Here is a 20292-nt window from a genome sequence, read left to right on the forward strand (position 1 = left end):
TAATCGGAGAGTGGGATATTGCAGTGTTTCCTTATTTGGACGATTTCTTGGTATTAGCTCAGTCTTTATATTCTGCAGAATCTTACACAAATCAACTAGTGTTGTTTCTTCGAAAACATGGTTGGAGGATCAATTTACTAAAAAGTTCTTTGATTCCTCAGACAAGGGTCACCTTTTTAGGTTTCCAGATAGATTCAGTGTCCATGACTCTGTCTCCAACAGACAAGAGACGTTTTAAATTGGTTGCAGCCTGTCGGAACCTTCAGTCTCAGTCATTCCCTTCAGTAGCTATGTGCAAGGAAGTTTTAGGTCTCATGACTGCAGCATCGGACGCGATCCCCTTTTGCTCGTTTTCATATGAGACCTCTCCAGCTTTGTGTGCTGAACCAATGGTGCAGGGTTTTTTCAAGGATATCACAGTCTATATCCTTAAATCCTAATGTTCGACTATATCTCACTTGGTGGTTAAATCACCATCGTATAGTTCTAGGAATGAAATTTGGGGAGTTGTTTGGGGATCTCTGACAGTGCAAGGGGTTTGGAAATCTCAAGAGAGATTACCAATCAATATTTTGGAACTCCGTGCGATTTTCAGGGCTCTTCAGATTTGGCCTCTGTTGAAGAGAGAACCGTTCATTTGTTTTCAGACAGAGAATATCACAACTGTGGCATTTGTCAATCATCAGGATGGGACTCATAGTCCTTAAGCTATGAAAGAAATATCCCGGATACTTGCTTGGGCGGATTCCAGCTCCTGTCTAATTTATGTGGTTCATATCCCAGGTATAGACAATTGGGAAGCGGATTATTTCAGCCGTCGGATTTTACATCCAGGGGAGTAGTCCCTCCTTCCAGATGTGTTTTCTCAGGTTGTTCAGATGTGGGGTCTTTCAGAAATAGATCTGATGGCTTATCATCTAAACAAGGAACTTCCCAGGTACCTGTTCAGGTCCAGGGATCCTCAGGCGGAAGCAGTGGATGTGTTGTCACTTCCTTGGTGTTATCAACCTGCTTATATTTTTCCCGCCTTTAGTTTTTCTTCCATGAGTGATCTTCAAAATCATCATGGAGCAATTGTTTGTGCTGCTGGTGGCTCCAGCATGGCCTCACAGGTTTTGGTATGCGGATCTTGTTCGGATATCCAGTCGCCAACCTTGGCCACTTCCATTAAGGCCGGACCTTCTGTTTCAAGGTCCGTTTTTTTCCATCAAGATTTCAAATCTTTAAATCTGAAGGTATGGAAATTGAACGCTTAGTGCTTAGTCATAGAGGTTTCTCTGACTATGTGATTAATACTATGTTGCAGGTTCGTAAATCTGTTTCTAGAAAGATTTATTATCGAGTTTGGAAGACTTACATTTCATAGTGTTTCTCTCAGAAATTCTCTTGGCATTATTTTAGAATTCCTAGAAATTTACGGTTTCTTCAGGATAGTTTGGATAAGGGTTTGTCTGCAAGTTCCTTGAAGGGACAAATCTCTGCTCTTTTTTGTTTTATTTCACAGGAAGATTGCTAAGCTTCCTGATATTCACTGTTTTGTTTAGGCTTTGGTCCGTATCAAGCCTGTCATTAAATTAATCTCTCCTCCTTGGAGTTTTAATTTGGTTTTAAAGGTTTTACAGGCTCCTCCATTTGAGCCTATGCATTCTTTGGACATTTAAATACTTTCTTGGAAAGTGTTGTTTCTTTTTGCCATCTCTTCTGCTAGAAGAGTTTCTGAATTATTAGCTCTCTTGTGAATCTCCTTTTTGATTTTTAATCAGGATAAGGCAGTTTTGCGGACTTCATTTAGATTCTTATCTAAGGTTGTGAATTCTAACAACATTAATAGAGAAATTCTTGTCCTTTCCTTGTGTCCTAACCCTAAGAATTCTTTGGAGAGATCCTTTCATTCTTTGGATGTGGTGAGAGCTCTGAAATATTATGTTGAAGCTACTAAAGAGTTCAGGAAGACTTCTAGTCTATTTGTTATCCTTTCTGGTTCCAGGAAAGGTCAGAAGGCTTCTGCCGTTTCTTTGGCATCGTGGTTAAAGCTTTTGACTCATCACGCTTATTTGGAGTCGGGTCAGGCCCTGCTTAAGAGAATTACAGCTCATTCTACTAGGTCAGTCTCCACTGCGTGGGCTTTTAAGAATGAAGCTTCAGTTGATCAGATTTGCAAAACAGCAACTTGGTCTTCTTTGCATACATTTACTAAATTCTACCATTTTGATGTATTTGCTTCTTCGAAAGCAGGTTTTGGTAGAAAAGTTCTTCAGGCAGCTGTTTCAGTTTGATTCTTCTGGTTATGATTTTATTTTTTTTCCTTTCATTTATGAGAATAAACTTATATTTGGGTTGTGGATTAATTAATTTTTTTCACCGAAATGGCTGTATTTATTTTATCCCTCCCTCTCTAGTGACTCTTGTGTGGATTTCCACTTCTTGGGTATTGCTATCCCATACGTCACTAGCTCATGGACTCTTGTCAATTACATGAAAGAAAACATAATTTATGTAAGAACTTACCTGATACATTCATTTCTTTCATATTGGCAAGAGTCCATGAGGCCCACCCTTTTTTATGGTGGTTATGATTTTTTTGTATAAAGCACAATTATTTCCAAATTCCTTTGTTGATGCTTTTTACTCCTTTCTTTTTCACACCACTACTTGGCTATTTGTTAAACTGAATTGTAGGTGTGGTGAAGGGTGTATTTATAGGCATTTTGAGGTTTGGGAAACTTTGCCCCTCCTGGTAGGATTGTATATCCCATACGTCACTAGCTCATGGACTCTTGCCAATATGAAACAAATGAATTTATCAAGTAAGTTCTTACATAAATTATGTTTTCCTCTTTACAGGCCCACAGCGGTCACCATTCCATAAAGTTACTGAGCTGTGTGCATTATTAGATGTGTACACATACGTTTAAAGGGACAAAGGTGCAAAAAGAAAATGTTCTAATGTGTTTTTTATTATTGCTTGCATAAAGTGATTAATTATATTTCATTATAGTAAGGCAAGATTAAGCTTTCATGATTCAGGCAAAATTGACTTCTGTTATCTAATTTGTTTTGTACGCTTGGAATCCTTTGTTGAAAAGCATACCTAGGTAGATTTAGAAGCAGCAAAGCACTGCTGGGAGCTAGCTGCTGATTGGGGGGCTGCACATATATGCCTCTTGTCATTGGTTCTTCTGATGTGTTCAGCTACCTCCCAGTAGTGCATTTAACAAAGGATACCAAAAGAATAAAGCAACAAATAAGTAAAATGGGAAGTTGTTTAAAATTATATACTTTTACTGAATCATGAAAGAAATATTTTGGGTTTCAGATCCCTTTAAAGTCGGGCTTTTTTTTCTTGCTTGCCATTACATAGATGTATCTATTCAGGTATTCATAACACAGAGATGTAAACCTTTTAGAGAAAATGTCATTTTTATAACAAATAGAAGCTGTTTAGCGTAAAACACATTATGTAGTATTTTTCTACTAATATTTCTAAAAATAAATACACTGCATTTATTTTAGCTGGTATCAGATATTAAGATGGAACAGGAGTTTATGCCAGTGGGAAGGGAAGTGTCTGGAATAATTACTGAAGGTAACAAAATCATATCTTTTTACATTTGTATTTTATTTATGATTTTTTTTTATAGTTTTTTTTTTTAATTTTTTTTTGGGATTTCCTAACTTTTTTTCTTTTTTTTTTTTTTCTTTTCAGATCTTAATAAAAAAACCTAGGAAATTATTTTGTTAAAATGTGAACTGAGTATGGGAAAGATTTAAGTAGGGCAAATCTTTAAAAATATTTTTAGAAATGTGCTGTTATGGCTAGTCATGGTCGGCTCCAAGGGGGGGCATTGGGGGGCAATGCCCACCCAAATGGAATGCTGTGGCCCCCAGGCTTGCTTTTTTACATTTTAAAAGTGACGGAACTTCCAGGGTCCCAAAGGTCGCATTCGCATAAACCATTTGCGGCCACAGGACCCTGGCGATCCGCCACTTAGGAGCAGGGCCGGCGCTTGCATATAGGCAGTCTTGTAAAACCACGCCCCGTCATTTACGTCATACTCTGCTGACTGCTGTTACCATGCGACTGACGAGACTTACCTGTAAGTCCCGCTCACCCGCCCCACGGTCCCAACTGAGGATGAGGAAGTTTTCATTCGGATGCTCATGAAGCTGTAGCGAGGCCGGCCACCTAATGTGTCCCCTAATGTGTCTGGTTGGTACTTGGCAGCGCTTTAATATGTGGGGAGGGGACCTTGGAGTTTCTTGTGTCGGTGAGTTTTATGATGGGGACTCGGAGAGGGGGGATGGGAATGTTTCAAACTTTCATGTTAGCATCCAGCCAGCCAAAGTAACTGGATTACTGGAAACCCCCAAAATAAACCATTAAAATAGTAGACAACATGTTAACAATGAAGCACACATCTAAGAAGAAAGTAAAGCTGAACTGTCAAAGCATATTTTTAAATTTAAATGTATTTTTATTCATTTTAAACACGTTATACAAATAATTCTTAAATAAATATTTATGTGTTTGTATTTGTAATATATTAACACTTTTTTTTTTTTGCACATTTCAGATTTCTTTCATCCTTGTGTTTTTTTAATAGTTTGTGTAAAAAAAAATATTTTTGACAACCATGTACATAGTTATGTAATCAAAATCTAGTTCATCTGTGCTGTGCTGTGCATGTTGTAACTTTATTTGTATAACGTGAAGCAATGTCTTTGTATGTAAACTGCAGCAACTGCGCGGGCAGGGAGCGGGATTGCACGTGAGCGCAAAATTGCGCTCATGTGCAATGTTGATTACCTGCTGGTAATTTTGCCGCGCCACAGGCGTGCTGAGGCGTACAGGGGCGCGTATACGACTGTACGACTCAGCTTTGATAAATCTAGCCCTAAGTCCATGTGATGTATGTCTCTTAATTTATTTATTTTTTGTACGTTTGTTTTCTGGTCCTCCTGAATGTGTTTTGATGCCATGTTCCCATGTAACACAAAAGGAACAGTGCCCAATACTAAAGGGGATAAAAAAAACAGTCTGAATCTTCTGCCACATCAGAGAGGATCAGAGAAAACCTCATTGACTGAAGTACAGTTCTCTAATAGTGGGGATACAACTCCCAGTAAAAGTTATAAAATACAGTTCACAGTTTATGAATTCAAATAAGCCCCATGTATATAAATCTTATACTCACAATATAAAAGAATGTCTTCTTGTATATACAGGTTAAGTCAGTGATTTTCAACCGTTTTTTTGCTGTGGCACACTTTTTTTACATTAAAAAATCTTGTGGCACACCACCATCCCAAAATTTTACAAAATCACACATTGTAGCCTAATACAGCATATACATATATAGTCCTCCGGTCATGTTCCTTGTGCTGAGAAGAAACGTGAGTGACGTTACCTGGCTGGAACTGTTCTGGAGGAGGAGCAAAGCTGCGCCAGCATGCATGGGGGATTGAAGTGTTGCGGCGTGTAGAGCCAGCACTAGACACGTGTTGTGGTGGGTGGGGGTTCCTTCTGAGTGTGAACATGGGTCGGGGAAGCGAGCTGCCCCTGCGCAGTTACCCTCAGTCGTCATCTCATTCAAAATAAAAAAACGGCCCAGAATAAAAAAGAAGCAAAATTTAAAAAATATGTCACACTGTTAGCAGACTGCCACGGCACACCTGAGGATCTCTCACGGCACACTAGTGTGCCGCGGCACACTGGTTAAACACTGGGTAAAGTTATCTAACCAATGTTTATTTGAGAGGCTGGTGTGTTAAGCAAATGGGTCATTGACTGTTATTTATGTGTTGCTGAGTGATACTATCTGTTTCTGTGTAAAATACAGCTGTAGATATTGTTGGTACTTAGAGGTGAAAAGTGAAGAATATCTGAGTATTTTGCATTCTATGTAAAATGTCTGCAGAATCACTTTATTTTAAACAATCACCATAGCCTGTACACTGCCAGTGTATGTGTAGGTGTGTGTGTGTGTATATATAAAGAAGCATGGAGAGAAACAGCACACAACATCAGATGAATACCCTGGTGCTCTGCTATATGAAATGTGAAGTCAATATCTAGAAACCTCACGCTCAGCAAACTGCGGCCCAAGGTTCCCAAAGCAGGCAATTCAAACAGGGAATTTGCAACCAAACAGCTTTTACTGCATAAACAGATAGCCTAGTCCAAACGTTTCGGCTCCCCTGGAGTCTTTTTCAATGGAGGCCGTGCAGACACGTGACAGGGGGAGCCAAAACATTTGGACCAGGTTATCTGTTTATGCAATAAAAGCCGTTTGGTTACAATATCCCGGTTTGAATTTTTTATATATATATATATACAGGGAGTGCAGAATTATTAGGCAAGTTGTATTTTTGAGGATTAATTTTATTATTGAACAACCATGTTCTCAATGAACCCAAAAAACTCATTAATATCAAAGCTGAATAGTTTTGGAAGTAGTTTTTAGTTTGTTTTTAGTTATAGCTATTTTAGGGGGATATCTGTGTGTGCAGGTGACTATTACTGTGCATAATTATTAGGCAACTTAACAAAAAACAAATATATACCCATTTCAATTATTTATTTTTACCAGTGAAACCAATATAACATCTCAACATTCACAAATATACATTTCTGACATTCAAAAACAAAACAAAAACAAATTGGTGACCAATATAGCCACCTTTCTTTGCAAGGACACTCAAAAGCCTGCCATCCATGGATTCTGTCAGTGTTTTGATCTGTTCACCATCAACATTGCGTGCAGCAGCAACCACAGCCTCCCAGACACTGTTCAGAGAGGTGTACTGTTTTCCCTCCTTGTAAATCTCACATTTGATGATGGACCACAGGTTCTCAATGGGTTTCAGATCAGGTGAACAAGGAGGCCATGTCATTAGATTTTCTTCTTTTATACCCTTTCTTGCCAGCCACGCTGTGGAGTACTTGGACGCATGTGATGGAGCATTGTCCTGCATGAAAATCATGTTTTTCTTGAAGGATGCAGACTTCTTCCTGTACCACTGCTTGAAGAAGGCGTCTTCCAGAAACTGGCAGTAGGACTGGGAGTTGAGCTTGACTCCATCCTCAACCCGAAAAGGCCCCACAAGCTCATCTTTGATGATACCAGCCCAAACCAGTACTCCACCTCCACCTTGCTGGCGTCTGAGTCGGACTGGAGCTCTCTGCCCTTTACCAATCCAGCCACGGGCCCATCCATCTGGCCCATCAAGACTCACTCTCATTTCATCAGTCCATAAAACCTTAGAAAAATCAGTCTTGAGATATTTTTTGGCCCAGTCTTGATGTTTCAGCTTGTGTGTCTTGTTCAGCGGTGGTCGTCTTTCAGCCTTTCTTACCTTGGCCATGTCTCTGAGTATTGCACACCTTGTGCTTTTGGGCACTCCAGTGATGTTGCAGCTCTGAAATATGGCCAAACTGGTGGCAAGTGGCATCTTGGCAGCTGCATGCTTGACTTTTCTCAGTTCATGGGCAGTTATTTTGCGCCTTGGTTTTTCCACACGCTTCTTGCGACCCTGTTGACTATTTTGAATGAAACGCTTGATTGTTCGATGATCACGCTTCAGAAGCTTTGCAATTTTAAGAGTGCTGCATCCCTCTGCAAGATATCTCACTATTTTTGACTTTTCTGAGCCTGTCAAGTCCTTCTTTTGACCCATTTTGCCAAAGGAAAGGAAGTTGCCTAATAATTATGCACACTTGATATAGGGTGTTGATGTCATTAGACCACACCCCTTCTCATTACAGAGATGCACATCACCTAATATGCTTAATTGGTAGTAGGCTTTCAAGCCTATACAGCTTGGAGTAAGACAACATGCATAAAGAGGATGATGTGGTCAAAATACTCATTTGCCTAATAATTCTGCAAGATATAGATATATATATACACACACACATATATATACACATATATATATATATACACATATATATATATATATATATATATATATATATATATATATATATATATATATATACACACACACACATTGTATACAGCCGGGCCTAAGATCACAGTGCACTTTTGAGGCATTGATAGAAGCCAGTAGCCATTTATAGACTTATATTTATATGATACAATCATATTTTTATACGTTCACAGTACATAGGTTGTATTAAGTAGCCTGATATTCCTTAGTTATTGCGAAACAGGTATAGCTAAATCTAATCTACAAAATTACCAGTACCTAAAAACCTAGTATCCTCACTGCTATTGCAAACAATGGGGTTTGGGGTGCATGGCTGTTTAGGGGACATGATTGAGAATTGAGAATTAGTTTAAGGGTTTTGGATCATGGTGATTAAGGGGTGAATTGCTTTTAAGGAGCTATTGCACTGGGGGTCTCAAGTTTTAATGGCTCTGTTTTAGTGCACTACATAGGATTTAGACTTAATTATTTTACCTAGTGATTTAGGACATATTCTCCAAATGTTAATAGTGGGGGATAAGCTACACTTTCCTGCAGCATATGTAGGTCTGCTCTTATTTTGACTCTCATACATGCTTTGTAAATGCGTGCCCCCTTGTGAAAAAAAAAATGCTCCCCCCATTTCATTTGTTCTGGAGCCGACCCTGTGACTAGTGTGTTTTACGATGGATTGGAACAGGGCTTGTAAGGGTTTGACAAGTTAACCTGGTACAAAGTCATTTAAAACTGAAAACATTTTCTAAATCTAATTTGAAAATGACTTGTAGCGCCATGTGAAAGCTCATAAAGAAGATTGGAATATGCCCCCAATTTAGTTAAGTGTCAGCGGGAAAAAAGTAATTTTCAATCACCCCTCAAATCTTTTCATTAGAGTATTTGTTGTTGCAAGACAAATATTTATTTTAAAGTCTGTTACTTACTATAGATACTGTTCAAAATGAATTATTGTCTAAGAACTTTATTTTATTTTTTAGTTGGATCCAAGGTAACCTTCTTTCAACCAGATGATGAGGTGGTAGGTAAGTTGAATTCTAAGAAGTATAAAATATGTGTGTGACCGTAAGCAGGACTTTCCCCAAAACATCTAACTATGTTAAAATAACATAGCTAATACATGTAAAGAGAGACATTATTTTACTGACATGGACTGTATTTTTAAGGTTCAGGTTAAAGTTGAAAATAATGATTAAATATAGAAAAAAAGATGCTGCTATTGTGAAATAAAATCAGTCCTAGCAGCTTCAGTTCCTGATTTATGCTGTATAATTATAGTATCCTTTAACCTGTGTCTGTGGTGGTTGGAACAGTATTATTTTGTGATATTATGAAATTTAAAGCTACCAAAAGACTTTGTCCCGATTCTCTAATGCGCTCTGGTCTTGCGAGATTATCTGGTGAGAAGTGTCATAATTACGGTAAGGTGACTCAAAGAATTTTAGAAAGGCAATTTTTTGCTTGATATCTCTTTATCTAGCTATGCATGGTTCTGTGTGTGAAAGAGAGACAAATACATTACAATACAATGCTCAAAAGGAAAAAACGTTTCTACATGAATTGTCTATATGCCGACGTTCTGTTCGTTATTCCGACCGCTTTACGTTTTCCTACCTACGTCACTTTGAAGGCCACACCTACAATAAACTTGAAAAGACACAGTGCAGGCATGCGCTCACTGCCGCAGTCAGAAATATTACATTACAACACGCCTACAATAAACTTGAATATTACACTAAATAGCACTCATGCGCTCACTGCTGCAGTCTGTTAATTTTACAGAAATGGTACGTACACAATTTTGGCACTAGCTTGGGACATCAAAATCCCATTGCCAAAAAAAGACTTCATACTCAATATTAGGGCTGCAACTAACGATTATTTTCATAATCGATTAATCGGCCGATTATTTTTTCAATTAATCGACTAATCGGATAAAAGAGAATTAATAATAGTTGTCTATGTTTCTCCAACATAGGTGTGTCCGGTCCACGGCGTCATCCTTACTTGTGGGATATTCTCCTCCCCAACAGGAAATGGCAAAGAGCCCAGCAAAGCTGGTCACATGATCCCTCCTAGGCTCCGCCTACCCCAGTCATTCTCTTTGCCGTTGTACAGGCAACATCTCCACGGAGATGGCTTAGAGTTTTTTAGTGTTTAACTGTAGTTTTTCATTATTCAATCAAGAGTTTGTTATTTTCAAATAGTGCTGGTACGTACTATTTACTCAGAAACAGAAAAGAGATGAAGAATTCTGTTTGTATGAGGAAAATGATTTTAGCAACCGTAACTAAAATCCATGGCTGTTCCACACAGGACTGTTGAGAGCAATTAACTTCAGTTGGGGGAACAGTTTGCAGTCTCTTGCTGCTTGAGGTATGACACATTCTAACAAGACGATGTAATGCTGGAAGCTGTCATTTTCCCTATGGGATCCGGTAAGCCATGTTTATTACGATTGTAAATAAGGGCTTCACAAGGGCTTATTTAAACTGTAGACTTTTTTTGGGCTAAATCGATTGATATTAACACTTATTTAGCCTTGAGGAATCATTTATTCTGGGTATTTTGATTTAATAATATCGGCAGGCACTGTTTTAGACACCTTATTCTTTAGGGGCTTTCCCAAAGCATAGGCAGAGTCTCATTTTCGCGCCGGTATTGCGCACTTGTTTTTGAGAGGCATGGCATGCAGTCGCATGTGAGAGGAGCTCTGATACTTATAAAAGACTTCTGAAGGCGTCATTTGGTATCGTATTCCCCTTTGGGTTTGGTTGGGTCTCAGCAAAGCAGATACCAGGGACTGTAAAGGGGTTTAAAGCTTAAAACGGCTCCGGTTCCGTTATTTTAAGGGTTAAAGCTTCCAAAATTGGTGTGCAATATTTTCAAGGCTTTAAGACGCTGTGGTGAAAATTTGGTGAATTTTGAACAATTCCTTCATGTTTTTTCGCAATTGCAGTAATAAAGTGTGTTCAGTTTAAAATTTAAAGTGACAGTAACGGTTTTATTTTAAAACGCTTTTTGTACTTTCTGATCAAGTTTATGCCTGTTTAACATGTCTGAACTACCAGATAGACTGTGTTCTGAATGTGGGGAAGCCAGAATTCCTATTCATTTAAATAAATGTGATTTATGTGATAATGACAATGATGCCCAAGATGATTCCTCAAGTGAGGGGAGTAAGCATGGTACTGCATCATTCCCTCCTTCGTCTACACGAGTCTTGCCCACTCAGGAGGCCCCTAGTACATCTAGCGCGCCAATACTCCTTACTATGCAACAATTAACGGCTGTAATGGATAATTCTGTCAAAAACATTTTAGCCAAAATGAACCCTTGTCAGCGTAAGCGTGGCTGCTCTGTTTTAGTTACTGAAGAGCATGACGACGCTGATATTAATATCTCTGAAGGGCCCCTAACCCAATCTGAGGGGGCCAGGGAGGTTTTGTCTGAGGGAGAAATTACTGATTTAGGGAACATTTCTCAGCAGGCTGAATCTGATGTGATTACATTTAAATTTAAATTGGAACATCTCCGCATTTTGCTTAAGAAGGTATTATCCACTCTGGATGATTGTGAAAATTTAGTCATCCCAGAGAAACTATGTAAAATGGACAAGTTCCTAGAGGTGCCGGGGCTCCCAGAAGCTTTTCCTATACCCAAGCGGGTGGCGGACATTGTTAATAAAGAATGGGAAAGGCCCGGTATTCCTTTCGTCCCTCCCCCCATATTTAAAAAATTGTTTCCTATGGTCGACCCCAGAAAGGACTTATGGCAGTCAGTCCCCAAGGTCGAGGGAGCGGTTTCTACTTTAAACAAACGCACCACTATTCCCATAGAGGATAGTTGTGCTTTCAAAGATCCTATGGATAAAAAATTAGAAGGTTTGCTTAAAAAGATGTTTGTTCAGCAGGGTTACCTTCTACAACCCATTTCATGCATTGTCCCTGTCACTACAGCCGCATATTTCTGGTTTGATGAACTGCTTAAGGTGCTCGATAGTGACTCTCCTCCTTATGAGGAGATTATGGACAGAATCAATGCTCTCAAATTGGCTAATTCTTTCACTCTAGACGCCTCTTTGCAATTGGCTAAGTTAGCGGCTAAGAACTCTGGGTTTGCTATTGTGGCGCGCAGAGCGCTTTGGTTGAAATCTTGGTCGGCTGATGCGTCTTCCAAGAACAAGCTACTAAACATTCCTTTCAAGGGGAAAACGCTGTTTGGTCCTGACTTGAAAGAGATTATCTCTGATATCACTGGGGGTAAGGGCCACGCCCTTCCTCAGGATCGGCCCTTCAAGGCAAAAAATAGACCTAATTTTCGTCCCTTTCGTAAAAACGGACCAGCCCAAGGTGCTACGTCCTCTAAGCAAGAGGGTAATACTTCTCAGGCCAAGCCAGCTTGGAGACCAATGCAAGGCTGGAACAAGGGAAAGCAGGCCAAGAAACCTGCCACTGCTACCAAGACAGCATGAAATATTGGCCCCCGATCCGGGACCGGATCTGGTGGGGGGCAGACTCTCTCTCTTCGCTCAGGCTTGGGCAAGAGATGTTCTGGATCCTTGGGCGCTAGAAATAGTCTCCCAGGGTTATCTTCTGGAATTCAAGGGACTTCCCCCAAGGGGGAGGTTCCACAAGTCGCAGTTGTCTTCAGACCACATAAAAAGACAGGCGTTCTTACATTGTGTAGAAGACCTGTTAAAAATGGGAGTGATTCATCCTGTTCCATTAAGAGAACAAGGGATGGGGTTCTACTCCAATCTGTTCATAGTTCCCAAAAAAGAGGGAACGTTCAGACCAATCCTAGATCTCAAGATCTTAAACAAATTTCTCAAGGTCCCATCGTTCAAGATGGAAACCATTCGAACTATCCTTCCTTCCATCCAGGAAGGTCAATTTATGACCACGGTGGATTTAAAGGATGCGTATCTACATATTCCTATCCACAAGGAACATCATCGGTTCCTAAGGTTTGCATTCCTGGACAAACATTACCAGTTCGTGGCGCTTCCTTTCGGATTAGCCACTGCTCCAAGGATTTTCACAAAGGTACTAGGGTCCCTTCTAGCGGTGCTAAGACCAAGGGGCATTGCAGTAGTACCTTACCTGGACGACATTCTGATTCAAGCGTCGTCCCTTCCTCAAGCAAAGGCTCACACGGACATTGTCCTGGCCTTTCTCAGATCTCACGGCTGGAAAGTGAACGTGGAAAAGAGTTCTCTATCCCCGTCAACAAGGGTTCCCTTCTTGGGAACAATTATAGACTCCTTAGAAATGAGGATCTTTCTAACAGAGGCCAGAAAAACAAAGCTTCTGGACTCTTGTCGGATACTTCATTCCGTTCCTCTTCCTTCCATAGCTCAGTGCATGGAAGTGATCGGGTTGATGGTGGCGGCGATGGACATAGTTCCTTTTGCGCGCATTCATCTAAGACCATTACAACTGTGCATGCTCAGTCAGTGGAATGGGGACTATACAGACTTGTCTCCGAAGATACAAGTAAATCAGAGGACCAGAGACTCACTCCGTTGGTGGCTGTCCCTGGACAATCTGTCTCAAGGGATGATGTTCCACAGACCAGAGTGGGTCATTGTCACGACCGACGCCAGTCTGATAGGCTGGGGCGCGGTCTGGGGATCCCTGAAAGCTCAGGGTCTTTGGTCTCGGGAAGAATCTCTTCTACCGATAAATATTCTGGAACTGAGAGCGATATTCAATGCGCTCCAGGCCTGGCCCCAGCTTGCGAGGACCAGGTTCATACGGTTTCAATCAGACAACATGACGACTGTTGCGTACATCAACCATCAGGGGGGAACAAGGAGTTCCCTAGCGATGGAAGAAGTAACCAAAATTATTCTTTGGGCGGAGTCTCACTCCTGCCACCTGTCTGCTATCCACATCCCAGGAGTGGAAAATTGGGAAGCGGATTTTCTGAGTCGGCAGACATTGCATCCGGGGGAGTGGGAACTCCATCCGGAAATCTTTGCCCAAGTCACTCACCTGTGGGGCATTCCAGACATGGATCTGATGGCCTCTCGTCAGAACTTCAAAGTTCCTTGCTACGGGGCCAGATCCAGGGATCCCAAGGCGGCTCTAGTGGATGCACTAGTAGCACCTTGGACCTTCAAACTAGCTTATGTGTTCCCGCCATTTCCTCTCATCCCCAGGCTGATAGCCAGGATCAAGCAGGAGAGGGCGTCGGTGATCTTGATAGCTCCTGCGTGGCCACGCAGGACTTGGTATGCAGATCTGGTGAATATGTCATCGGCTCCACCTTGGAAGCTACCTTTGAGACGAGACCTTCTTGTTCAGGGTCCGTTCGAACATCCGAATCTGGTTTCACTCCAGCTGACTGCTTGGAGATTGAACGCTTGATTTTATCGAAGCGAGGATTCTCAGATTCTGTGATCGATACTCTTGTTCAGGCCAGAAAGCCTGTGACTAGAAAGATTTACCACAAAATTTGGAAAAAATATATCTCTTGGTGTGAATCTAAAGGATTCCCTTGGGACAAGGTTAAGATTCCTAGGATTCTATCCTTCCTTCAAGAAGGATTGGAAAAAGGATTATCTGCAAGTTCCCTGAAGGGACAGATTTCTGCCTTGTCGGTATTACTTCACAAAAAGCTGGCAGCTGTGCCAGATGTTCAAGCCTTTGTTCAGGCTCTGGTTAGAATCAAGCCTGTTTACAAACCTTTGACTCCTCCTTGGAGTCTCAATTTAGTTCTTTCAGTTCTTCAGGGGGTTCCGTTTGAACCCTTACATTCCGTTGATATTAAGTTATTATCTTGGAAAGTTTTGTTTTTAGTTGCGATTTCTTCTGCTAGAAGAGTCTCAGAATTATCTGCTCTGCAGTGTTCTCCTCCTTATCTGGTGTTCCATGCAGATAAGGTGGTTTTACGTACTAAACCTGGTTTTCTTCCAAAAGTTGTTTCTAACAAAAACATTAACCAGGAGATTATCGTACCTTCTCTGTGTCCAAAACCAGTTTCAAAGAAGGAACGTTTGTTGCACAATTTGGATGTTGTTCGCGCTCTAAAATTCTATTTAGATGCTACAAAGGATTTTAGACAAACATCTTCCTTGTTTGTTGTTTATTCAGGTAAAAGGAGAGGTCAAAAAGCAACTTCTACCTCTCTCTCTTTTTGGATTAAAAGCATCATCAGATTGGCTTACGAGACTGCCGGACGGCAGCCTCCCGAAAGAATCACAGCTCATTCCACTAGGGCTGTGGCTTCCACATGGGCCTTCAAGAACGAGGCTTCTGTTGATCAGATATGTAGGGCAGCGACTTGGTCTTCACTGCACACTTTTACCAAATTTTACAAGTTTGATACTTTTGCTTCTTCTGAGGCTATTTTTGGGAGAAAGGTTTTGCAAGCCGTGGTGCCTTCCATTTAGGTGACCTGATTTGCTCCCTCCCTTCATCCGTGTCCTAAAGCTTTGGTATTGGTTCCCACAAGTAAGGATGACGCCGTGGACCGGACACACCTATGTTGGAGAAAACAGAATTTATGTTTACCTGATAAATTTCTTTCTCCAACGGTGTGTCCGGCCCACGGCCCGCCCTGGTTTTTTTAATCAGGTCTGATATTTTATTTTCTTTAACTACAGTCACCACGGTACCATATGGTTTCTCCTATGCAATTATTCCTCCTTAACGTCGGTCGAATGACTGGGGTAGGCGGAGCCTAGGAGGGATCATGTGACCAGCTTTGCTGGGCTCTTTGCCATTTCCTGTTGGGGAGGAGAATATCCCACAAGTAAGGATGACGCCGTGGACCGGACACACCGTTGGAGAAAGAAATTTATCAGGTAAACATAAATTCTGTTTTTAAATAAAATCCACATACTGAGTGTTATAAATATAAACTTCAGACTAAAACTTTACATTAACACAACTGTTTCTTCAATTTTTAAGCAGCAGAGCACAGTTTTATATTTAAACAAAACAAAACCACAAACTGTTTGAAAAGAGGTAGAACTAGAAAGAGTTAGACTATCAATGTTAATAACATTCTGTTATTCACTCTTTCAGAAACTTTGCGTTGAAATGCAAAAATCTCAACATGTCCACATGCTTCTGACTAAGGCTGGTTCTCTGTTTGCAGCTATATTTCCTGCAGCAGAGAAAAGGCTGTTGAGGTGTATAAGTAGGGTTTTGCCAATTTCACCAAAGTGGGATATTTATCTTTGTTAGCTCTTCACCAAAGCTAAGTGTTTTCTACCTTGGCAAGGGGCCTCTCAATAAAGTAACCCTTGACTTCATTCTAACATAAAAATATCTTGAATATCTATATGCAATGGTAAATAACCAGCTATAAGGTTAGGGGAAATATGTAGTCCGCAATAAAAATAATGAATATATACTTATAAAGGTTGAATCTGGTACATATTATCACAATTTATTAAAAATATAAAAAAACAATAAAAAACAAAATCAAAAGCGCTAAGGACTGTATATCAATAACAGGACAAAGCCTTACACATTTATTTATACAGTACATATAATCAGCAATAGCAAGCAATACGCTAATAATTGTGCAAACAGATAATAGTGCACATCAATTTAAATAACTCCCATCAAACTAGGGGCAAGGTGTAAACAACAAGCTTGGCACTATATCATGAAAAGCATAGTTCCAAATCACCAGATTTAATATAAACAATCCAAATGATGACTATTATATCTGAGTTGCACATAATCCAGGGGTAGTTGTAAACGTATACTGTCCTGAAAAAGTGAAAAGTAAAGTAAATATCTGTAGACGTCCTTTAGGCTAAGGACATAACCATAAAACACAATATCATATGCAGGAGTTCATTGAAGTGAAGAAGCTGGTGTTGTGCACAGACCAAACTAATTGCAAACCAACTAATCGATTATGAGATTCGTTGACAACTATTTTCATAATCGATTATTATCGATTATAACGATTAGTTGTTGCAGCTCTACTCAATATTATTGTACGGATTTCTTTGATTAAATGATTGAACGTTTTTCATTAAAACAGACATAATATACATAGTTAAAAACATAAATTAACTATGAAGCTTTTTTTTGTCAGTTGTATTTACAGAGTGTTTGTAACGATTTATGTCATGTGTGTTTTAATGAAAATTGTTCACTCATTTAATCATCAAACAAATCTGTACAATAATATTGACTATGAAGCCTTTTTTTTGGCACTGTTATGTGTATGTCCCCAGCTAGTGACAAAACTGTGGAGGTACCGGCTCTGTAATATTTGCTGACTGTGGCAATGAGCGCATGCATGCACACTGTCTTTGCAAGTTTTTTGTAACTCAGTCGGAGAATATTGCAGAACACTGGCAAAATTTTGATAAATGGGCCCTTAGTGTTCATATAGCTTAGGAGATGGTGTCTCATTCTAATGCTGAAATTCACCGATTTAAAACATACTACAGGAAGTAAATATTCCTCATTTTAATATTAATATATTAAAGCTCATACAGAAATTCTCAAATCTTTAAAAAATAATTCCCAAGTCCTTATGTTCTGGGTTTGGCTAACCTTAAAGGGATGGTAACATTTTTTTTCTTTTATTATTTCTAATGTGATAGTGATTGCCTTAAAACTTTGATCTATGAATACAAATTTGCAGAACTAAAAATAAAAGTAGATTTTACATTCAAAGACAAATACTTTACAGCTCCCCAGGCCGCACATTATCCGGCATAGTTTTATTTCTCCAACATTGGTGTGTCCGGTCCACGGTGTCATCCATTACTTGTGGGATATTCTCCTCCCCCACAGGGAAAGGCAAGGAGAGCACACAGCAAGAGCTGTCCATATAGTCCCTCCCAGGCTCCGCCCCCCCAGTCATTCTCCTTGCCGCTCTGAACAAGTAGCATCTCCTCGGGGATGGTGAGGAGTTTGTGGTGTTTAGTTGTAGTTTTTTATTCTTCTATCAAGAGTTTGTTATTTTAAAATAGTGCTGGTATGTACTATTTACTCTGAAACAGAAAAAGATGAAGAGTTCTGTTTGTGAGAGGAATATGATTTTAGCAGCAGTTACTAAAATCGTTTGCTGTTTCCACATAGGACTGTTGAGATGAAGTAACTTCAGTTGGGGGAAACAGTTTGCAGACTTTTCTGCTTAAGGTATGACTAGCCATTTTTCTAACAAGACTGTGTAATGCTGGAAGGCTGTCATTTTCCCCTCATGGGGATCGGTAAGCCATTTTCTTAGTATCAAACAGAATAAAGGGCTTAATATGGGCTATAAACTGGTAGACACTTTTAGGGGCTAAATCAATTGCTTTATTTAAGTATTATATGCAGTTTGAAGTTGTATTTCACACTTTTATAACATTGGGGAACGTTTTTAGCACCAGGCACTTGTTAAGACACCTTCCCAGTCAGGAAGGGCCTTTCTCTGTAGTAGGCAGAGCCTAATTTTCGCGCCATTACTGTGCAGTTAATTTTGAGTTCAGTACATGCAGCTGCATGTGTGAGGGTCTGGAATCCACTAAAAACGTTCCTAGAAGGCTTCATTTGGTATCATATACCCCCCTGGGATTGGTGAAGTTGCAGCAAAGGCTGTGGCTGGGACTGTAAGGGGGTTAAAATTAAAAACTGCTCCGGTTTCCACATTTTAAGGGTTAACAGCTTGAAAATTGGAGTGCAATACTTTGAATGTATTAAGACACTGTGGTGAAAATTTGGTAAAGATTGGATAATTCCTTCATAGTTTTTCACATATTCAGTAATAAAGTGTGCCCTGTTTAACATTTAAAGAGACAGTAACGGTTTTGTTTTAAAACGGTTTTTGTGCTTTATTAACCAGTTTAAGCCTGTTTAACATGTCTGTACCTTCAGATAGATCATGTTCTGTATGTATGGTAGCCAATGTGGTTCCCCCTTCAAATATAGTGTGATAATTGTGCCATAGCGTCCAAACAAAGTAAGGACAGAACTGTCACAAATTGTAAAGTTGCCCAGGATGATTCCTCAGATGAAGGAAGTAGACATAGTTCTACATCATCTCCTTCTGTGTCTATACCAGTTATGCCCGCGCAGGCGACCCCTAGTACTTCTAGCGCGCCAATGCTTGTTACTATGCAGTAATGGATAACTCCATAGCTAATATTTCTTCTGTTAAGTGTGATCAGTCCACGGGTCATCATTACTTCTGGGATATTAACTCCTCCCCAACAGGAAGTGCAAGAGGATTCACCCAGCAGAGCTGCATATAGCTCCTCCCCTCTACGTCACTCCCAGTCATTCTCTTGCACCCAACGACTAGATAGGAGGTGTGAGAGGGCTATGGTGATTATACTTAGTTTTATATCTTCAATCAAAAGTTTGTTATTTTAAAATAGCACCGGAGTGTGTTATTACCTCTCTGGCAGAGTTTGACGAAGAATCTACCAGAGTTTTTGCTATGATTTTAGCCGGAGTAGTTAAGATCATATTGCTGTTTCTCGGCCATCTGAGGAGAGGTAAACTTCAGATCAGGGGACAGCGGGCAGATGAATCTGCATAGAGGTATGTAGCAGCTTTTATTTTCTGACAATGGAATTGATGAGAAAATCCTGCCATACCGATATAATGTCATGTATGTATACTTTACACTTCAGTATTCTGGGGAATGGTACTTCACTAGAATTACACTGTAAGAAGTACATTAAGCTGTTTAATAACTAGAAATTATGTTTAACGTTTTTGCTGGAATGTAAAATCGTTTTCATTTGCTGAGGTATTGAGTGAATAAATGTTTGGGCACCATTTTCCCACTTGGCAGTTGCTTAATCTTTTTCTGACAGTTTCTGTTCTCTCTCACTGCTGTGTGTGAGGGGGAAGGGCCGTTTTTTGGCGCCTTTTTCTATGCATCAGTTATTTCAGTCAGCAGCTCATTGTATTTCCTGCATGATCCGGTTCATCTCTACAGAACTCAGGGGTCTTCAAACTTATTTTGAGGGAGGTAATTTCTCTCAGCAGAGCTGTGAGAATTATAGTTGACTGTGATAAAAAACGTTTATTCTGTAATTGTTTCCTGCTTTCAGAATTTGTTATCTTTGCTATTGGGATTAAACCTTTGCTAAAGTTGTGTTGTTTACAAGGATTGAGGCTATAACTGTTTCAATTTATTAATTTTCAACTGTCATAGATTTTCTGTGCTTCTTAAAGGCACAGTACGTTTTTAATATTATTCTAATTGAATTGTATTCTAAGTTGCAAGTTTATTTGCTAGTGTGTTAAACATGTCTGATTCAGAGGAAGATACCTGTGTCATTTGTTGCAATGCCAAAGTGGAGCCCAATAGAAATTTATGTACTAACTGTATTGATGCTACTTTAAATAAAAGTCAATCTGTACAAAT

At 39.8% G+C, this 20292-nt stretch overlaps 1 protein-coding gene across 1 annotated transcript in view; it reads left to right on the plus strand.

Moving 5' to 3' along the window:
- Positions 1 to 20292, plus strand: part of CRYZL1 (crystallin zeta like 1) — a 248371-nt gene that overhangs the window by 122824 nt on the left and 105255 nt on the right. Inside the window, exons 4-5 of the mRNA XM_053705957.1 lie at positions 3514 to 3586; positions 8928 to 8972. Coding sequence (XP_053561932.1) covers positions 3514 to 3586; positions 8928 to 8972 — 118 coding nt within the window. The remainder of the gene's footprint in view (positions 1 to 3513; positions 3587 to 8927; positions 8973 to 20292) is intronic.

This window comes from Bombina bombina, chromosome 3 (genome assembly GCF_027579735.1).
Source record: "Bombina bombina isolate aBomBom1 chromosome 3, aBomBom1.pri, whole genome shotgun sequence".
Taxonomy (NCBI): domain Eukaryota; kingdom Metazoa; phylum Chordata; class Amphibia; order Anura; family Bombinatoridae; genus Bombina; species Bombina bombina.